General features: G+C 39.0%; 1 protein-coding gene across 11 annotated transcripts in view; it reads right to left on the bottom strand.

Annotated features, from left to right (window-relative positions):
* The window catches only part of LOC129240321 (muscle M-line assembly protein unc-89), a 237,770-nt gene that overhangs the window by 55,808 nt on the left and 161,326 nt on the right, over positions 1 to 20,636 (bottom strand). For 4 of the 11 annotated variants that reach the window (XM_054876057.1, XM_054876061.1, XM_054876058.1 and 1 more), the window contains 4 exons: positions 18,306 to 20,121; positions 12,270 to 12,476; positions 11,065 to 11,225; positions 1,623 to 3,201 (listed from right to left, as the gene is read on the bottom strand). In XM_054876057.1, the coding sequence (XP_054732032.1) occupies positions 1,623 to 3,201; positions 11,065 to 11,225; positions 12,270 to 12,476; positions 18,306 to 20,121 (3,763 nt within the window). Of the gene's footprint in view, positions 1 to 710; positions 1,239 to 1,622; positions 3,202 to 8,501; positions 10,500 to 11,064; positions 11,226 to 12,269; positions 12,477 to 18,305; positions 20,122 to 20,636 lie in introns of all 11 variants that reach the window. The other 7 variants (XM_054876050.1, XM_054876049.1, XM_054876051.1 and 4 more) reach the window with 3 other exon arrangements.

Below are 20,636 nucleotides of genomic sequence, written 5' to 3'. Positions count from 1 at the left end.
ACGATTAGGGATTTAAGGATTTGGTTAGTGAAGGTTGGAATTTGATTTATTTCTAGCATAATAAATCAACGTACACATACGCAGATATCATTAAGAAGTGATTGTGGACAACTAATCAACATCGTTTACTGCTGCGATAACTACCTTACAGAGGCATACAAAAACTATCGATTTAGGGAAGTATTTTCACTTATAAATAATATATAGATTTATAAATGAAAACATTTCTTATAGCATAGAAGCACCGCAAGCATTTCAGAGTAGCAAAATTCGAGGTCAGAAGCTGAGAAACTTCGGATTACTTGTTAAATATTAGGATTTGATTTGCCGTTATGATGATATATTTATGTATGTATGTATTTCGAGTAAATTATAATGTTGGTGGAGCGGCTGTGTAGATTTCTCAGCAAGAAAATGTTCCCAAATGTAGTTGTAGCTTTTCTTTTTACAGCTTTCGAAGGTATTTGTGCATGACTTATGTACATAATAATAAATGGACAAGTTTGATGAAAGCTCGGTAGTGCGTAGAGGTGCAGTTGCTTGGAATATAAGTAAGTGGATTTGCGCTAAGTGCCGCATTCCAACTCTGCGTAGTGCAAAAGATATTTTAAATGATGCCACAACAATTGTTATTACAACATAAACTTTTCTATTAGCAGTCGGCATGATGATCTAACGAGTGGGTATGATATTTTGCCTTAGCACAATACCTGAACTTATCAACGGGAGACGTGTCAGATGATCATTGTCATGTAGACGATCGATATTTATATCGATAACCTGTGTATTGGGTAGACTATAGCGTTTCTTAAGTCGATGCATCCCACTTGTGCCGGCATACATTCCCGGCCCGGGGCTACGACGACTTGTTGCAGTATCAGAATGATAGCCACTCTGTGATGGTGGTCGCGCATAAGGCACACTAAGGCGCGACGGTGGCTGTGTCGGTGTGCTCGTACGTGTTGATGTGGGTGTAGTGGCACGTTCATGTTGCACCGGTATAACGAGATCACCGCCATTGGGAAAATTTAGAGGATATGGTGATTTTCTACCCGCACCAGCTTGTATCTGACGAGTGGGAGTCGCGGATGAGGGACGCGGTGGTAGTGTCGACGATGAGCTATTCCATTGGCTGCTTACAAATTTGTGACCTTCTCCAGGAAAGAGTATACCGAACTCATAACCAAAATCGTATTTGAAGTAAATTAGACCAGTATTGGGATCCACGCATTTCGTACCTATCGTGTACACAGTTAATATATTGATATGGATTGAGTGGTTGGTGAAGGAGAGACAAGACACAAAATTTTATAGTGGAAATAAACATATTGGAGTAAACTTATATAATACATAGGTATATAGGTATGTAACTTGTGTAAATATATTGGAAAAATAAACAGCACAAAACATTCCCTTATACTAAAGTATGAAAATTTGTAGTTAGTAGTGGCAAGAAACTTCGGAAATGTACAGGCTAATTTCGAATTTGTGGAACTGCAAAGTAAATCATTTGGTGCGCACACCAATTAGCATTGATAACCAATAGACGTCCAAATGTAATTCGTAACTTTATGTAAATATTGGTAAACTCAACGTGATTGCCACGTAGCCTCGGTACTTACCATATTGCGAGACGCGCGACTCATCGCGATAGGCTTGCGGTTTGTTATCGCCCTCGCTGGGTGCACGCTGGAAACCGGGGCGGAAGGAGTGCGTAATAATCTTCGGTTCAGCAACGCCATTGTACAACTTTGTTGACTTGCCGGTCTTTTGCTGTAGATCGCTGCTGATATCGTGAATAAATTGATGCGATTTTTGCAAGAAACTCGAGCTCATCTGCTTGCCCTGCTGCTCGATGTGCGATTGTATGTAGCCGTACTTGGGTGGCGAGCCAACTTTCAAGTTCATATCGTCACGCGGAAAGCGTTTCTCAGCAACAGTGTGATCAGGCTGCAATGTCTGGTAACGCTGTTGATAGCTGCTACTGCTGCTACTCTGCATAGATGTGTGACGATTCAAGGATTGTGTGTTTTGATTGCTGGTTGTAGTACCAGCACTGAGGCTGCTACCGCGCTGCTTACGTAATTCATTTGAATCGATTTGTATCTTTTTGGGCATTTCTGGACCACGATCAAACTCCATTGGCGAGAGCACACGTTCGTAGGAGCGTGGCACGCTACAGGCGCGTCCCGTCTGTGGAGGTTCCACATGTCGGAAACGGAGTGGACCATATTCACCCTGCGGCGTCCAAAGTGGGTGTATCTTTGCATTTTCTATTTCACTATCGTAGTCGCTCTCTCGAAACTCGCCTGGCACGAATTTCGTCGGTGTGGCTGGTGGTGGTGCACGTGTCTGTCGTGTCGGTGTGAAGCGATTTGGTGACACGCTGTATGGGAACGGCTCGAGTGGTGTGCTTACTTGACGCTCTTGCTGTTCTTTTTGGCTATCAAAGTGTATGACACGCTTTGTCTGCTGCATATTAACTACGCGCTGGCAAGTCTCGGATGACTCTTTCATATGCATGACATTTTTCGTTTCGGTGGCCATTTTAGCCATATGGAGTGGTGTGCCGGCGATGGCGTTGTAGTAGAGTGCTGGTTGGGTGCGTGGTGTTGGTGGTTGGTGCTGCTGCCGTTCCTGTTGCTGTTGAGTGGCGGCAATGAATTTGGCAGCCACCGGTTTTGGTTTATACACCGTTTGTTGTTGGTATTGCTGTTGTTGGTGTGCCTTTTGTTGCTGAAAGTGTTGTTTATGTTCCTGCGATTCTGTCTTAAATTCGTGCCGTATTTCCTTCTGGATCGGCTCAAATTTCTGACGTGGATAGGTGCTCACCGCAGGTGGTGTTGGCTCAAATTCCATTGGTGATGGTGTTATTACAACAACGGGCGATTTATGCCCATTAGTCAGGTGAGACTTTGGTGTTGGTGTTGGTGGAAAAACAACGCGATAGCCCTTGATATCTGAGTCGGATTCTTGAGTTCGCGAGACAGAGCGGAAGCGCTCCTCCACTTCACTGCTATAGTCACTGAATTCGGCTGGTGTTTTGCGTTGTGCTGGGATGGGCGCTGCTGTGGGCATGGGTGCGGGTGTCGGCGTCTTCACTGGTGAGGGTTGGTATTTTGGTGCGCTCACATTGCTGATATTGCTAATATTGGAGGCATTGTAGTAGCTGCTGCTCATACTCGACATGGATTTATAATCCTGTGAAATTATTTGAGAGATAATGCATAAATTATTTGCTGATGCGAAAAGGTTTATAGCGATTGAGCGATTAGAACAGCGAAAACTGGCAAACACCAAACAGGATATAAGAATTGTTTAAGTAAAAACAGAGTGAGATGGAAATACATACTTAAGTACCTATACAATTTTCAAATATTTCATATTGACGATCTTAATGCATATATACGATCTTAGTACCTATACAGATATGTATGTAAAAATATATATATTGCACTTTAACCATATAAGGCGGGTCACACAACAGACCTCAATCACCAGAACAACTGTTTACTCTCATTCTACAATCATTATCTTACATCCCTTCAGAAGTTGCTGGAAATTTACAGAAATTCTATCTACCCCTAGCCAAAAAAACAAAAACAATTTTACAGATTGCCATACTCAGGTACAAGCATATTTCCTAGGACTAGGACTAATCTTTTTTTTTACCCAACGCTTTATTTTCGGACTATTCTATTAAAGCTTCTTTATTTTATTCTAAAGTAAAGCTACTAAAACTTCCTTAAATCGTTAGACTTTACCGAGGCTAAATCAATATTATACCACTTTTTAATTTTTATATACTCGTTTTAGCTCTCCCACAGTCTGAATTCATAAGCTTTGCAGCTCTCCCGCGCTCGATAAAAAAATATCCTGGCTGATTTTAATTTTATTAGCGATCCTTTTACTAAAGTTTGTGCCAAATTTTATCAATTTTACGTAATGAGCCAAAAGTAATGTATTCCAGAATCTGTTTCTATAGCTCCAAGTGAATCAAAAAAGCAAAAAAGGCAGTTCAAAACAACTACAACCGTGTATGTTTGTTAAGCTTAAAAAGCGATAAATACTAAAAGGGACCATTGTTAAGCCATAATACTGATCGTTTCACGCTGCAAGAAGGGAGCAGAAATATCGAAGTCTGTGCCCGCGAATGACTTCGTAGAATGACAAATTTGGTCAGAGTACATATTATGAAACGTCATCGAGGCTCTTGAATAACTGTAAAATGCATCTGAAACAATTGAGAACCTATAATACGTTTATATTGTGGTGGGTTCTGGGACAAGAAATATTTTCGGAGCCGTTCCGTGGAGCTTCCAAGCTAATAATGTAGAACTATTACGAATATAAGAGTAATCTTAACCAGAGAAAGACAGTGAACCATATACATGCTTCCTTTTGACAGTTGTCTCTGAGTGACTTCAGGAGTTAGCTGAAAGAATTAAATAGCTATACGGGTTACTCGGCAAGGTATTATAACAAATGGGTATTATAACACATGAGAAGTCCCGGTCCTAAAACACAGATATCACTAGCTTTACTGTGTTCACCTATTTTTCAGTTAGTACTAACCTTAAAAAGACAGCTGTTGAAATTTCATGATATTCTATTCATTAGTTCGAAAGTTATTGCGCTAAGAGGGACGCTACTTTTGTTAATTAAGAAAAAATGGATCAAAAATAATTTCGTGTTTTAATTTTACACTGCTTCTTGATGGGATAAATACAGTTAAGCAATGGCTTGAAAAGTTTATGGGGACTGCGCCCATCAGCAACAACAATAAAACGATGATTTGCTGACTTCAAACGTGGTCACAGAGACACCGATGATGCACAACGCAATGGACGTCCAAATGAGGCGGTAACACCAAAAAAAGATAAAAAAATTCACAAAATCGTGTTAAAAACTGAAGTTGCGTGAGTTGGCTGACATCGTAAATGTACCAAAGGAACGTATTGGCTTTATATTGCACGAGCATTTGATTAAGAGAAAACTCTGTTCAAAGTGGGTGCTGCGATTGCTCATTTTGAAGCCAACGCACCGCGTCACAAGTCGATCAAAACAATGGACTTCAAATTGCTCCCATATCCCACACGTATTCATCAGATTTGGCTCCCAGCGACTATTGGCTGTTCGCAGACTTAAAAAAATGGCCGCTGGTAAGAAATTTCGCTCGAACGAAGAGATTGTCGTTGAAACTGATGCCAATTTTGAGGCAAAACATAGATCGTTCAACAAAAGTGCTATTGAAATGTTAGAGCAACGCTGGAATGATTGCGTTGAGCTTGATGCAAATTAAGTAGATGAATAAAACTAATTTTCAACAAAAAAAGGTGTTTTCTTGGTTAGGCCCGGGACTTTTCAGCTCATGTGTTAAGACATAAACACATACATCAACGTGAATATTCATCGTCTACTTCCAGAACCTGAAATATATATCTTTGCTATATATAAATTGCTAAGCTTTTTAATTATCCCAGGGACGCAGTGACCCTCAATGGAATGACCCTCATGGAATACCACACTCGCAAAGTGTTTATTCTCCTCATGGCCTAAGGTTTTGAGTGATCGTGGTTTTTATGGAGTTCTAAAGTTATATGGAGCCTTCAAACGGCAAATGTATTTTTTTTTAACACAAATGCACTCGCAAGTCCCCATTATTTTTCTCTTCAACTAAATTTTGTTCTAACAGTGTAATAGTATTGCATAGCAAAATTTCTATCCAAAATAACGAATCCTATTCTCTGTTTTCTAAATTTAAAACGAATTGAGCAAAACTTAAAGGGAATGCATTGCAAAAGGGATTGCAATGAAAAATATTCTCTTTATTATATGAAAGTATACTGAACTTCAATAACATATCGTGCATAACTTTACTCATCTACATGCCAAGCCATGCAAATATAAATTGAAGCATAACAGTAGTCTTGTGCTGTATTCTATGGTGATTTATGCGCAAAAGGTACCCATTGCATGAAGCAGCATATTTATAGGCGTGCAACTAAATATACAATAGCATACTTGAGTGATGATTATGCGTTTACTTTTCTACTTAGTTTGAATTAAATATGTCTCTAGCGATGATTTCTTGCGTTTATTACATTTTATGGTTTTTTACAATGCAATTTTTAATGATTTAATGGCATCATGAGCGGATATTGTGAGGCAGCCAGAACTCTTTTTGTCTCGAGGCAGTTACACTACAGTATAGCAATAACGCGCTGGGGCTTAATTCTGATACTTTATAATTTTTACATTTGTGAAAAAAAAAATTAAAATAAATGAAAGAAAATAAATAAATAAGTTTCCTTTTATACTATTTACCATTAGTAGACTTTTTTTCAGTATGGTAGTGTAGAGAACTGTACAAGGCGTTATGGTGGAATGGTTAAATTTTGTATACTTTTCATGACAATTTAGCTGGTTTTTAATTACTACGAAGTAAAATGAATATTCATTCTTTGAGTCGATTGAAAATTGGTCCAAACTAAGAATACAGTGAGATGCCAAATATTCGGACGGAGTTCACCAATAATATAATACTTTTAAGCCTTTCCTCGCTATCACGACCGCAGCACCGCCCTCAGGGATGTCCATGCGGAGGGCTTATAAAGACGCTTGTAATATTTATATGATAAGTACGTTCGAAGTTGCACCGTTTGATTGTAAATATCAGCTTAACTATTTGAATCAACGGCAATAGCGAGCTTAGAAGCGGAAGAGGTTATGAACGGCCTCTTTTATATGTTGCAGACTTGGGCTTAGTGAGAGATAGTTAACGTGGTTGTTTCCCTTAGAACGATTCGTGAGAATATCGCCGCCAGCGCATAATATTATATTTTGGCGCCGAGTCACGAGGGCAGGAACTTGTTAGGTGTAGAGGCCTAAAACTGTTCAGCTACAGCCAATCATTAATTGAGAGAGGATAGTCTCGTTTTTTAATCTTGAAACGTGAGTCTTATATACCAAAGGTGAGCAAAAATATTAACGTAAACCTCGAAAAGGTTCATTTAATTTATAATTTACTTTATATGGTTGCAAAAAAGGAAGCCCAAATTGGGTTGATAAACGAGAGGGAACATTTGGCCTAACTACGATCAGAAATCGTGGACTAGAAATTGTTCTTGTGAGCAGTTTCATCGAAAATTAGACTCGCAACATTGTTCTACGACTAGCCTGAGTAGGGATTTTGATAGGTTTTAAACGAGGGGAAAGGCTATATAGATAATCCAATCCATTATAGGGTGGCTTCGCAATGACACACTTAGACCTTTCCTAGATCCATTGCGATGCCACTGGAACCTATCCTTACACAACGGTTCCTTTTTAAACCACCCCTTAGCTTAAAGCTTCGTTAGTTTTAGATGCGCTGTGTCCGCTACATCAGTTAAAAATGCCGTACCAAGAGTGCGGAGCCTCTTTATAGCTAAGCTTTCATACTCACATAGGAGGTGTCTGACTGTTTCTTCTTCTTCTGTGTTAAGACAGCTTCTACATAAATCATAGTATGGGAGTCCTAACCTTCTGGTGTGGCTGTCCATTAAACAATGACCAGTTAATACTCCTATCAGGTTTCTTATAACTTCTCTGTTAAATCTTAACAAGCTCTTTGATCGACCGCTGTTTCATTTCGGCCATGTCTGTCTGACCTAATTCACAGTCACATTTGAGCTAATGTTGTGAGGTTTTTGCAACTTGGGGATGATTTCCCTATCTACTTTACAAGTGCCTATAAGCATATGGATATCAAGAGTTGTACCGATTCGAGCAAGTTCATCTGTCTTGCAGTTCCCTGCAATATTCCTGTGGCCTGGCACCCAAATAAGATGTACTTTGTAGTATTTGGATACGTTATTTAAAAGATTAAAACATTCTATGACTGTTTGTGATGAGAGCGTTTTAGATTCCAGCGCTTTTTGCTACTTGAATTTCCGAGTATGTGAAGACTTCAGTTGTGCAAGTCCCTCTTTTATGGCAGTGACTTCCGCCTGAAATATACTGGAATGATCAGGCAAAATCGCTCTCTAAGCTCTTACGTTTTTGCATGTTTGACATACTTAGAACCCGCAGCTTTTCACACTATTTTGTCGTTTACTCGAAAAAAGAATGGGTTTGCCACATTGGAATTTAGAGGGAGAGTTTGCGCCCCAATCAGTGGCATCACAATGGGCTTCAAGGCCTAAGTGGCTCTCCTCTACACCCAGGGGAGTGGCAAATACCACAACCAAACCAAACGTAACGCTCCAAAGTACCTATAGAGAACAGATATCTCAATTAGTTATGAAAACTAAATATTGTCATGAAATGTATTGCACTTTAACTCTTTCCTTAGCAGACTGAGCAAATTACTTCTCTACAAAGCACGCGAGCTTAAATATATTTAAAAAATAGGCTACACCATATTCTATGTTAAAAAACACTAAAAGTTGCACGTTAGAAACAAGTTTGTGGTAGCAACAGAAAAACATCAATAACAACAACAACAACAACAAGCGAACCTTCTCCTCGCGTCTGTACTCATTTTTGTCCGAGTACTCTTGCTTCTCGTGGCCACCTTCTTGCTTGCTTGTATAGTAAAGTTGAGCGGGTGGTTGCTTCTCCAACGGTGGCTGTTGAAAGATCGGTTGTGGTGTGATTATAGTTGGTGCTGGTTGTGGTTGTGGTACATATTGTGGCTGAGTAGGCGCTTTGAATACTGAAGCCTTTAACGCTTCAGGCGCAAGTGGCGTCTGATGAGAAGTTTTGGTGCTGAGCGATGATTCGTAAAATGAACGACTTTCCTGCTGTGTGGATTCCATTTTGCGGTAGCTAGAAATTTCTTCGGTATCTGCTGCATAACCACTGGTCTTTAATGTGTGGTGAGTGGCAGGTACACTCGGTATGCTAGTTACACCATCGGTAATACTCTTTCCAACTGGCCGGAAAGAGGCTTCATCAGATTCACTTCCACTATACTTCCAACGATCACTTTCGTAATCGCTCTCATAGGGCTGCCCAACGTTTAGTTTTGTTGGTAAAACTGGCGGTGGTGGTTTGTAGGTAGTTGTTGGTTTTGTTGCTTGTGGTATTGTTACAGGCGTGAGCGTGGGCACGGACATTGGCAGCACCTTTGTAGGTCCTTTTTGCAGATTCTGTTCTAAAGTTTTTTCCATTTTCTCAACCAATGATTGGCGCCGCACCTCTGGCTTTGGCGCAAAACAAATTTCTGGCGTCGAACCAGGCACCAAATTTACATCATCTAATGGCGTTCTTTCTCGTTGAGGTGACGTTGGTATTGTAATGACTTTGCTTACCTCCTTCACGAGGAATGGCGCACTTAGATCCGGAGCCGGCGTTGGTACTTTTTGTACCTTGATCTCATGCTTTTCTTCCTTCGAATCTATCTCCGATTTGGTTTTATAAGTTTGTTCGATATCACTGGTGCAACTCTCATAACCACTCAAATGATTTGGTGTCCACAATTTCGACATAGCAACACCCTCTGCCGAAGGTTTAGGTGAAGGTGAAGGTGAACGTGTGTACTGTTGCGGGGCTGGCAGTGTAGCCGCTGGACGCATAATCGGTTGGCCATACTCGACCTTTACCTCCTTCGTTAGCGTTGTCTCATGCTTAAGTGTTTGCGTGATTGGAGCAACAGGTAGAGTACGTACTCCACCTACCGGGGCCTCTTTGGGAGATTGTTGAGAGGCTTCCAATATTTTTATGCGTTCATTGATCATTTGTGGCTTTCCGCTGCTTGTGTCCAATTTCGGCACAAAACAGATTTCCGGTGGCGAGCCGGGTATAAGATTTAAATTTTTGAGATCTGCTTCGAGCGTGTTTGTGAGCGATGCTGTCTGCGTCGCTCCGCTTGGCCTTGAGATAACTAGTGGCATAGTTCGCTTGTTCGTTGCATAAACCTCTTGCTTCTGATATTTTTCTCCAGGTTGCGTTGGTTGCATACCACCCTGGCTTTCAATTTTCTTGAAGAATTCAAAAGATGAGGATTTTTTCTCATTGGTTGTGCTTTCGTATTTCGATGTTGATGTCATAGTGGTTGATGCCAATGTTGGAGCATCGACTTTGAAGCTATGGGGTTCTGTGCCGGTCGGTGTCGATGTAGGTTGGAAATGTAGTTGTTGGGGTGATTGTGTTGGTGGCGGTGGTTGATCAGTGATATTAAAGGCCGAATGAGGTTTGGGAGGCACTTGCGGTGGTGTTTGTGTGGAACCGGTCTTGGAGCGTGTGGCGTCTGTATTGGTCGACACCGATTTAAGATGTTGCCAGTCGGGCAGATCCGTGTTGGTGCTAATAATTGTGGCAGCTGTTGGTGTCTTCGGGCGTTCAGATAATTCGGGCAAATCTAAGTACGCTTGCTTGTGTTCTAGACGCATTGTTGCCTCGGTAGTGCAACGATGCTCAGTTACTATTTTCGACTCAGATAAACCATGCAAATCGGATGCAGTTGAAATATCGGTTTGTGTTGTTTGGAAGGACGGTGGCTCTTGTGTGAAGGTCTAAAGGTTGATGTAGATTAGCAGTGGAGATGACATTTGGAGTTGGATGAAAGTTGGAGTGGTAGTAGTTGAACACGAGGTTTTTTGGAGTAAAATGGATGCATGTAAAATGGTTTGATGCGAAAATTCGGGTGTTGATGGTTCATTTTAAATTTGTTTTTTTCATTTTATTTTTGTTTTCAAAACAAACCCCAATAAAGCAATGAGAGAAGCAGTTGGATATGGACAGACATTTTTAAGCGAAAATGCGAGTCGAAAATCGAACAATTCAATTTTATTTGTAACGGTGGCGAAAAAACAATGAGAAGAAAGGTTTACAATAAATTTAATTTAAATATATATGTAAAAGTAAATATCAATTGATTTTGTTTATAAATGTATGTATATAAATTCAATTATTTGTTGTATTGGTAAATATTTATACTAATACAAATGCAAAAAGTAACATATTTTAAGTTAATTAAGTTAATTTTAAATAATAATTAATAATAAATAAGAAAATTCGAGTGAGGTTCGTTGTAATTTAATTATTTATCTTTGTGAAAGAGTGAACATGCAGACTTACTTCGGTTTTCAAACTGCTTGGTGTTTCGTAGACTATGGTCTTCACGACCTCCTGCAGGCGTTCGGGCGATGGTTCAAGTATCGCACAATCGGCAATGCTTTTCGCTTCGCCACCGGCATTAGTGGCCTTCACCATATATTTGCCTGAATCACTAGGCACTCCTGAAATTATTATAATTTAAAAATAAATGCATATGGAAGAAGGTTAAAGAATGCTAGGCATATAGTTAAACAAGGGATATAGCTTTCCCATTGAAGGGAAAGGAGGAAACAAGGATAAAAAAATAAAAATAAATAATTGGCGCGTACACTTCTGTTAGGTGTTTGGCCGAGCTCCTCCTCCTATTTGTGGTGTGCGTCTTGATGTTGTTCCACAAATGGAACAACAAGGATAATTAGTGCGAAATCATCGAATGATGAACAATTACAACTGTGGCAATCGCCACGTGCTACTACCACGTAGGCATATCTGAACAAAGAGAGCCAAGGCCAAGAAGCTTGAGCCATAGTCTCACGAAAGTAGGGCTGCTGGATAGTAGATGATGAGAAGATTCTACCTCATCCTCCACATATAATAGCTGCCACCATATGTTATCACCACGAAGATGATAGATTACCAGGTTTGGCTATCAGCTTTGGTGAAAAAAAACTGTAAGAGTAACTTAGGCCGTCGCAAGGATGATAGATTACCAGCGTTGGCCATCAGCTATGGTGAAAAAACAAAATGTGACAGTATTTTTGACTACCACATCATCGGAATTCGGTCACAGAATTCGCCCATTCAGACAGTAACTAAGCAATATACATGAGATTCGTATATCACCAACACAATCTCAGTTTTTTCGTAAACACACCGCTGCATGAACCCAGTTACGTCAGGTAAACAGCTGATTCCTTCAAATTCTCTGAGAGCTAGTTAACGGTATAATCTTGGCCACACCTCTAAAAATCTTTTCACCATGGGATGACCATATTGATGCCTACGCGGCATTAACCGCTACCGAGAGTAGGGTTCTGCCAACCTTACGACTGCCCTCGCATGTTTGCGATTCCAAATCGTGAAACACCGTTGAAAAGTGGAGTTTTAGAATTTTTTGTATGAGATGTTATATGGAAATACATAAGTACGAATAGTGCAACTTGTGTTATTCTTTTATACGTATTAAGGGAAGCAAAAGTTTTCCTACCATTTCATGCGCCACTTACCCTTCTCGATGATTAGTTTGTAGGAGTTGCCTTGCGAGAGCAGACGGTGTTGTGATACATTCGCTTCTTCGATTGGCTTATCATCCTTCATCCATACCACTGTTGGTTCTGGCAAACCGGTTACTTCAACTTCCATTATAATCTTCTCACCCCTTTTTACCACTTGTGCCTGTAGACGTCGACCGAAGACGGGTGGGAAAATGGTTTCTATCGTGAATAAAAATGAGAGATATAAAATTTAAAATACGTATAATTTGAATTTTAGTTAATTTCAAAAAAATAAGTGAGTTATATTAAACACACACTGCACTAGGTTCATCAAAATTAATTTTAAAATTGTAGAAGTGTGAGCGATTCTATGGCAAGTGATCTAACTATTTGTGATATTGTCGTATATTCTTCAAAAATTGATTTATTTGTAGGCTTGAGTATATACCAAAGTGAATGATTTGAAACAATTTTATAATTTTGAGAGTTATTCAGTGTTGAAAATTAGAGTATGGTATTTTTTAAAGTCAAACATCTTCGGTTTTTTTTTTTAATTTTAAACATTTCTTTCTTTTTTTTGGTTAGGATAAAATACATATACAAGATGAAGTCCAAAATAAACAAGATTGGTGTCATAAAAACATCAAATTGCTCAGAATTCAACATTCGATAGACCTCATTAAAGAGGCGAGAATAGACGAGAACTTCCTATACAACGATGTACCTGGTAATGAAACGTGGTGCTTCCAACATGAACCTGAAACTAAGCGTCAAAGTGCCGAATGGAAGACCCCAGAAGAGCCACCACCCTAAAAATCGCGTTTGGAGAAGTCAAAAATCAAATCGATGCTCATTTGCTTTAACGATTCCAAGATCGCGCAAAACAGTGTAGCGAGGTCAGAGGGGACTATTTTAAATAAAGTTATCAGAACAAAGCTCCCGTCGTTTCTATTTTGGACTTTACCTTATATATAATGGGTGATTACGCCTTTTTTGGCCAGCTTATAGCAGACTGAGCTATTATCTGACTAAAACAGGAACTTATTCGAGCGAAATCTTCAAATTCTGCAGAATGGAGAAAGAAACTGCAGAGAACGATTCTGAGAACTACCTTGCACTAACGCATACAAAAGAATTGTGCACGGCCCAATGAATTCCAAGAACTTAAACTGCTTACTAAAATTCCTCTCGCCTCTCGGAAGAAGGATAAAGAGTATATTCTAAATCATTGAGATTTATCTGAATCCAAAAACCATAATATGCGCTGATACCGCAACTGCTAATTAGGTGCAATTTTGCTTTTATCGATTCCGTTCAGGCATTTTTCATCACAGAAATAATCGAAGGTGACCGGTAGGATAGTAGTCGTAGCATCGCCCAGGCGTTAAATATCGACCATAAAGCAGTTTTAAACCATTTGCGCAAAAATTTTACCCAAAAATGGTGAATTACTTTTTCTCCAACCTAATATTTGAATGAAACTTAGCACACACATTGCATTTTCTCCAGGGCGGGTTGACATTGAAAATGGGTGAAATCGGTCGATAAACACGCCCACTTTCCTTAAGGGGGTATTCTAGTCTAGAAATTTGAAAAAATCGAAAATTTTTTTTTTTCAAAATTCGATAGTCTAGGTATTCAAAAATATCTCCCTAAAAAGATTTTGCAAAATTCGAATTATTTTCGAAATTACAACTATTTTAGTGACGCGACAGCTAGACTGGTTTGAGCGGACGGCGAAATTCAAACGCGTTTTTCTCAAAACTCCTTTTGCTGAGGTGGTTGACACGATATCTGAAGTTGTATCTGACCGATCCCTTTGAAATTTGGTGAGAATCTTTTTCATACATCTCTTTATCACTGGAGCATTGGATTTTGAAAAATTTTAATTTGAAGTATTTTTAAAAAATTCGTAAAGGTCAAAAAACAGGGGTAAAAAAATTTTTTTTTTTTCAAGTAGGCGCCATTTTGTGAATTTTTATTTTTTTTTTCGGCCGAGGCTCAAGATGTAGCGACATCTTTACTAATTAAGAATTTTCTTTGTTTGTTCGATTTAGATCACTACAAGGGTTGGAATCATGTCAACCAGGGAGCACTGTTTGACTAGCAACCCCTACTTCACCGACCTGTCACTGGATGAATTTTTGACTTTTTTTTTTTTAATTTTTTTTTATATACCTTAAACATCAATAAATATTATATAAAAAAATGGATAGTAAAAATGTTTTTAATTTTTCTTTTATCCTAGTTTGAAAAATACCCAAAAAGTAGGGCTCTAGACCAGAATACCCCCTTAAAACAGTAACTTTTGTAAATGAAAAAAAACCCTGTGATTTATTTGTTACAAATAAAGCAAATTACTCAAATTCATTCAGAATTATTAATTCATTAGAAAATGACAACGAAAAGAATGAAGCAATGGCGCAGGCAAAATTTGCATGATGCCGATTTAAAAGACTCTGCACGCAACAATGGCCGAATTTTAGGCAGTTAGAACCCAGGATAACAGATTACAAGGTTTACATGGTTTGGGCGTTCGAAGTAAGAGTAACATCGGCTTCTAGGTCATTGGACGAGATGATAGATTACCAAGGTTGGACATCAGCTATGATGAAAAAAGTGAGAATAGCTTAGGCTGTCGCAAGGATGAAATATTACCAAGAGTGGCCATCAGCTATGGTGAAAAACAAAATTGTGTGAGTAACTTCGATCAATCGGTCGTTGATCAGACGGCAATGAAGCAACGTGAGCGAAAACTGTGTTGAATTTTTTGTATATCACCAAAACAATCTCAGTGTTTTCCGTAAACCAACCGCTGCCATGGTCCTAGTTACAACAGCCAATCAGCTGATTCCTTCAAATTCGATGAGAGCCGGTTAACGGTCTGATCTTCTAAAATATCTTTTTACAATGGGTCATCGGGTATTCGGCAGAAAAATTCAGCCCACTCATTTCACACGTATTCACACACTTGTGCAATCCCGGTCTTAAACAAAGCGATGTCACATGCCCTGCTACGTCAGCCAATCAGCTAATTCATTCAAATTCGCTGAGAGCCGGTTGAGAGCTGATGTTGGCCATACATTTTGAACTCTTTTGACCACATTTTAAAAATTGTGCGACATAGAGGTTGTATAGCAAATCGAACAAGCGAGTACTCGCTTGTAGAATGCCATTCTGAAAGTAAGTGAAATAAATTTTCCATTTACGCTTTAAATAATCTGTAAAACAGATGCGAAAAAAGTAAAAGGCAACAAAAATGTTATAATTTTCCTTTCGTCCTTTCGTTCAATGTTTGAGGCCAGGAACTTTCTTCAATTCTTCTCTTCTACAATAATTGTAATTAGTCAATGTCAGCTACTCGGATTTGTAATTATTAATCAACTAAATATTTTAATAAAAACCAAGCAAAGGAAAAAAGGAAATTTATGAAAATTATTTTCTAAGCTTCAGTATATGATTATGTTTGTATTTGAATGTGTATGTAAATATATTTCGCTCTAATTGCTTGAACATACAAGTATGAGTGCTATTTAGTTCTCTTTGGGTGGCATAACTCATTCATGTACGCACATGTAAGTATGTATACATTTGTGCTTATGTACAAGTAAGTATATACAAATTGAATATAGACTTATGCCAGCACTGAACCGGCGGATATCTTAAACGGCTAAATAAATAAATAATTTTAAATGCTGACTGGGTTTCAGTCCATTATACGCCATGTACCTCATCACAGCCAGCACCATCTGCACAGCCGTCGTCACTCGCGTCCATCACATCATTCTTGTGACTTTTTAGTTTTCTTATTTTTACTTTTTATTCACCTACATACTCGTACATACATTTTGCTCAAAAATGCCAAAAATCATTATATTCAATATGCAACACCGAAATGCTGTTTGCAGACTGATATTCAGAGAATTTCAAGTTTGTTACGCTATGAATCTCTTTGCCACATTTCAAAATGGCAGTACATCGAGTGACAAATCAAAAAATGTTTAAATTTTGGCAAATAGCCTCGTTCAATAAACATATTTACGAAGCGAAAGAAGAAGATGATTATGATGATGGCTGTTGTTTAATGCCTGAGTGTCTATTGCTGGTTGGCTTGACTTAGCCTCGCCGGTCGTGCGAAAATTGCTGTAGTTTGGCCCTGAACTGATGTTCCGGCACCCGCCAACCAATTGAATTAAGGAAACCCATTAGAATTGCTCTAATTTTCCAGCACAAAGAGCTATTGAAATGTTTATCGCCCGGTTCGAGGAATATTTCGTTTGAAGCAAATAAATATTATATATTTATATTTGTATATGTGAATGTGTACATACAGTGAAGCCTCGTTAAAGTACAAGAATGCCATAATCATAAGGCAAAATCATATAAGGATAATAGACTTTATGCCGTTTCAAATTTTCTTACCATTCAAGCTTAAGAGATCTTTTTAAAACTTTTTCACAGAAACATATTTGTGTTTTAAATCGTCATCTATCTAGAATAGATGCAATTTTCCATCTCTGCTAACTGAAATATCACGTTTTATTTATTTTACGGTGTCTTGATTTCTTCCGTTTTAACTTATACTGAAAAAATCATATTTCCTTAAAATAATATACATATGTATCATACTTGGATATAATTAGCGTATGCAACATTTGTTTAGCCGAGCTCCTCCTTCATTTCATGGTGCGAGTTTTGATGTTGTTGCACAAAAGGAGGGACTTACAGTTTTAGTGCCGACTCTGAACCACAGATTGTTTTTATGAGAATCTTTTTCATGGCCAAAACACAATCGGAGTTTTTCATTGCCTGCCGATAAGCCATGGGTATTACAAAAACTTTTTCTATTGTTTGGTGCTTCATCATGTCCGCAGTGCGTGACTACATACTATATCATTATATACATACTATATGTAGTCACGCACTATTCTATTCGGCTGCGGTGGCCGTCGTGTTATTCAAATATTTCGCTTTATTCATTACACAGACAATCGGCCGGACTAAAGTCAAAATTGATGACCCTTTTTCAGATTTCACTTTAATTTTCAAAATCTTGCATTGTAGGAACTAGGTTTGAAAGGGTTTAATGAAGAAGTTTCTGAGAAATATTTACTATAAAGTAGGCGGTGCCATGCCCATTCCTAAAACTTATAAGAAATAGGTGTAACTTTTTCTTCGATATCATTTTCTGTAAAAACTGTGCGCAAGTTCTTTTAAATAATTACAGAATTTTCGTGGTTTTAGTGTTTTTTAAAACTACAGTTTCATGGAAGGTGGGTGTGGCGAGCGGCCGATTTCGCAAAATTAGCAAGACCAACCTATCATGAAAGTTATATGTACCAAGATTCGTTCAAATATCTCAATTTTCAATGGAATTATTATTTGCATACGCAGACGGACGTATTAACGGAGAGGTCATTTTGAACGTTTGCGTATATACCTAAATATCGTTTATACCAATTTCGATTTCTTTAGGCTCTTGTACAGAACCGTTATGTGAATACATAGTGCGTAAAATACACTTTGTCTCCCTTCACGCATTAGACTTCAAAGGTATTAAGGGCCCTAAAAAATGTGCAAAGTTTTATAAAATTGGGCTAATAAATAAATTTTGAGCATTAAAAACCTCTAAGCAACGCTATTTGGGTTCTGAACTCAGTCTGTAACGAATTCATTATACATTTAAAGCGATTTGTTCACTTCATGTGCTGCTACATAACGAATTACGAATGAATTTACAATTTGTATGATTTTTTAAATTTCATTAGATCGAGGTTTTGACTTTGAAAGTATGTATGTATATACCATAGCATGTATTTTTCCATCCCCTTCAAGTTTGTTATATCGAGGCTCTACAGTACGTATGAACGTGGGCATTCGATGGTTTATTTTGGCTGTTGCTTGCAAATTTCGAATTAATGGACTCCCATTATCCCATTATCAACCTTTATTCTGCCTTTGTTTTTAATTTTACCATCAACTTCCTCTTGTTTATATTATTATATTTATACGTATGTATGTATGTATTTATAAAAATATGCTACTCACTCTTCACGACTAAATCGGCAGTGCTCGTTGATTGTCCCATGGTATTTGTGGCGGTGATTGCATATCGTCCCGCATCTGCCACACCCACTTGCTTCAACTCAATGCTGACACGATTGCAGCGATTTTCGATCTTCAATCGTTGGTTATCGAATAGTTGTTCGCCATTCTTGACCACTTTGATTTCGGGCGAGGGAAAACCATCGTAGATCGCCTCCATTGACACATCTGTACCTTGATCCACAATTCTACCCGTCAGTGGCATGGTGAAACGAGGCGCTATTTGCTTACGTAGGCGCGTTGGTGATTCAGGCACCGATACACCAGTCATACTGGCAATAGTGGACTGGCCTGATCCGGTGCCTGCAGATTGCACCAATGTAAACGATTTTTGTTGGATATTTGGTATTGGCATTTCTTTGCTTTTGTGCAATTCCTGGTAGTGATGTGTTTCGACCAGTTCCGGTTGCTGTGTTCCCAGCTGTTTTAGCGATTGATCGATATGCGCCGAGGAATGATGTATCTCTGTTTGTGGCATATTACCTTCAAAAGAGCTAATTTGTGACGTAGATGTGGTTGTGAAGGTTTTCTTGTTGATGGTGACACGCGACGATTCCGTATTGTGTTCCTGTGTGGAGGTCTGCAGATCACTAGTGGCAGGCATTAGCTGCATGTCTGCACCAAGTAGATTCAAGAAAGCAACACAGGTTGCTTTTCCTATTTCGTTCTCTGCTATACAGCTGATTTTACCAACCGTATCAATGCTGGCTTTCTGTATGGTTAGCACTTGTCGGTCTCCGCTTGTCGACACCAAGAAGTTATGCCCATGCACAGGCTGATCGTTGAAGCACCAATGTACTTTGGGCGTGGGTTTGCCCTTCACGATGCACTCAAACTTGACCATGTCATCAGTGTAAGCTTGCTTGTCCGAGAAGAGTTCTTTGAACTCGGGACAAGTTAACTTCTCAACAGGCTCCACTTGCTGGTTGCGTTGATGATCAGGTGCATTTACACTTTTTATATTTAGTTGTGAGAAACATTTAGCATCGCCAGCGTTATTTGATACTTTCACAGTGTACACGCCCCTATCATCGGCAACCACATTTCTTAGAGTCAGTTTGAACGCACCCGAAGCAAGATTGCCGCTTGTCGAAATACGTTCATTTTCATGCAACTCTTTATTGGCCAGATACCATTTGGCAGTAAATGGTTGATCACCGCTAACAATCACTTCCATTTCAACCGTTTCACCCTCATCTGCTAGTACGTCAGTAAGGAATTTATCGAATTTCGGCAGTGTTTCCTTCGGCACCGACTGACGCTCGGACTGGGCGCGTGTCGCTGGCTCGGCAATATTCAATGGCGTGACTTTGAGCTCACAACTGCTCGACGCTTCACCAGCTGAATTGATGGCGACCACCTTATAGTTACCCGCATCCTCTTGGTACACTTCCTGTATAATCAACGAGCAACGATCACCTTGAAAGAGCAACTGTACATCAGCTGATTCTTTAACTGGGCGCTCATTATGATACCAGATAACTTCGGGTTCCGGTTGGCCAACAATAATACAATCCAAACGTACCGGTTTACCTTCGAATATCGATACATCTTTGAGTGGCAATTGTACCGATGGTTTTATAGGTTCCATATCGGAAGCCAACTCTGAATCCGATGTCTCGTTCGGAAGACGTCCTTTTACGATAACGTTACACGAACTGTATACCTCGCCTGCTAGATTCTTGGCTGTTAACACATACACTCCGGCGTCGTTGGGGTATGCTTGGGGGATTATGAGCGTTGCGCGGCCGTACTCATACTGAAATGAAAAGCGATGCGAAAATAAAGAAAACCATTAGTGAACGATCGGAAGTGTATATATATGTATTAATGCTTTATGTATGTATGTATGAGTGCTAGTTTATTTGAAAACATTGGGGCAAGTGAAATTCAAAAGATTTGCCGTGGTGAGCTTTTGGCGTATTGCTTGCTTGCCTTTGTTGCTGCACGGTGGTGAGTTATTATTTCTGTATGTATGTATGTATGTTTTTATAATAATCTTGCTATTTTTGCTTTGTGTAATTCAAATTTTATTTACAAAATTTTCGCATTTGTGATTGGGAAGCGGATGTATTCGGCAGACAAACTGCAAAAGATTTTTTAGGAACTAACACATTTTATTGAGAGATGCGTAGGTGGAAAAATGAATGGCTGGCAAATGCGACAGTATTTTTTTTATTAATATACTATTGACTATTATTATTTTTATAACTTTAGCAAAGATATCACTCAATTATATATTTATTTTTATTCCAACGATTCGATTTTCGTTGG

The sequence above is a fragment of the Anastrepha obliqua genome, chromosome 3, assembly GCF_027943255.1.
Source record: "Anastrepha obliqua isolate idAnaObli1 chromosome 3, idAnaObli1_1.0, whole genome shotgun sequence".
Lineage (NCBI taxonomy): Eukaryota > Metazoa > Arthropoda > Insecta > Diptera > Tephritidae > Anastrepha > Anastrepha obliqua.
This window is presented reverse-complemented; position numbering and strand designations above follow the sequence as displayed.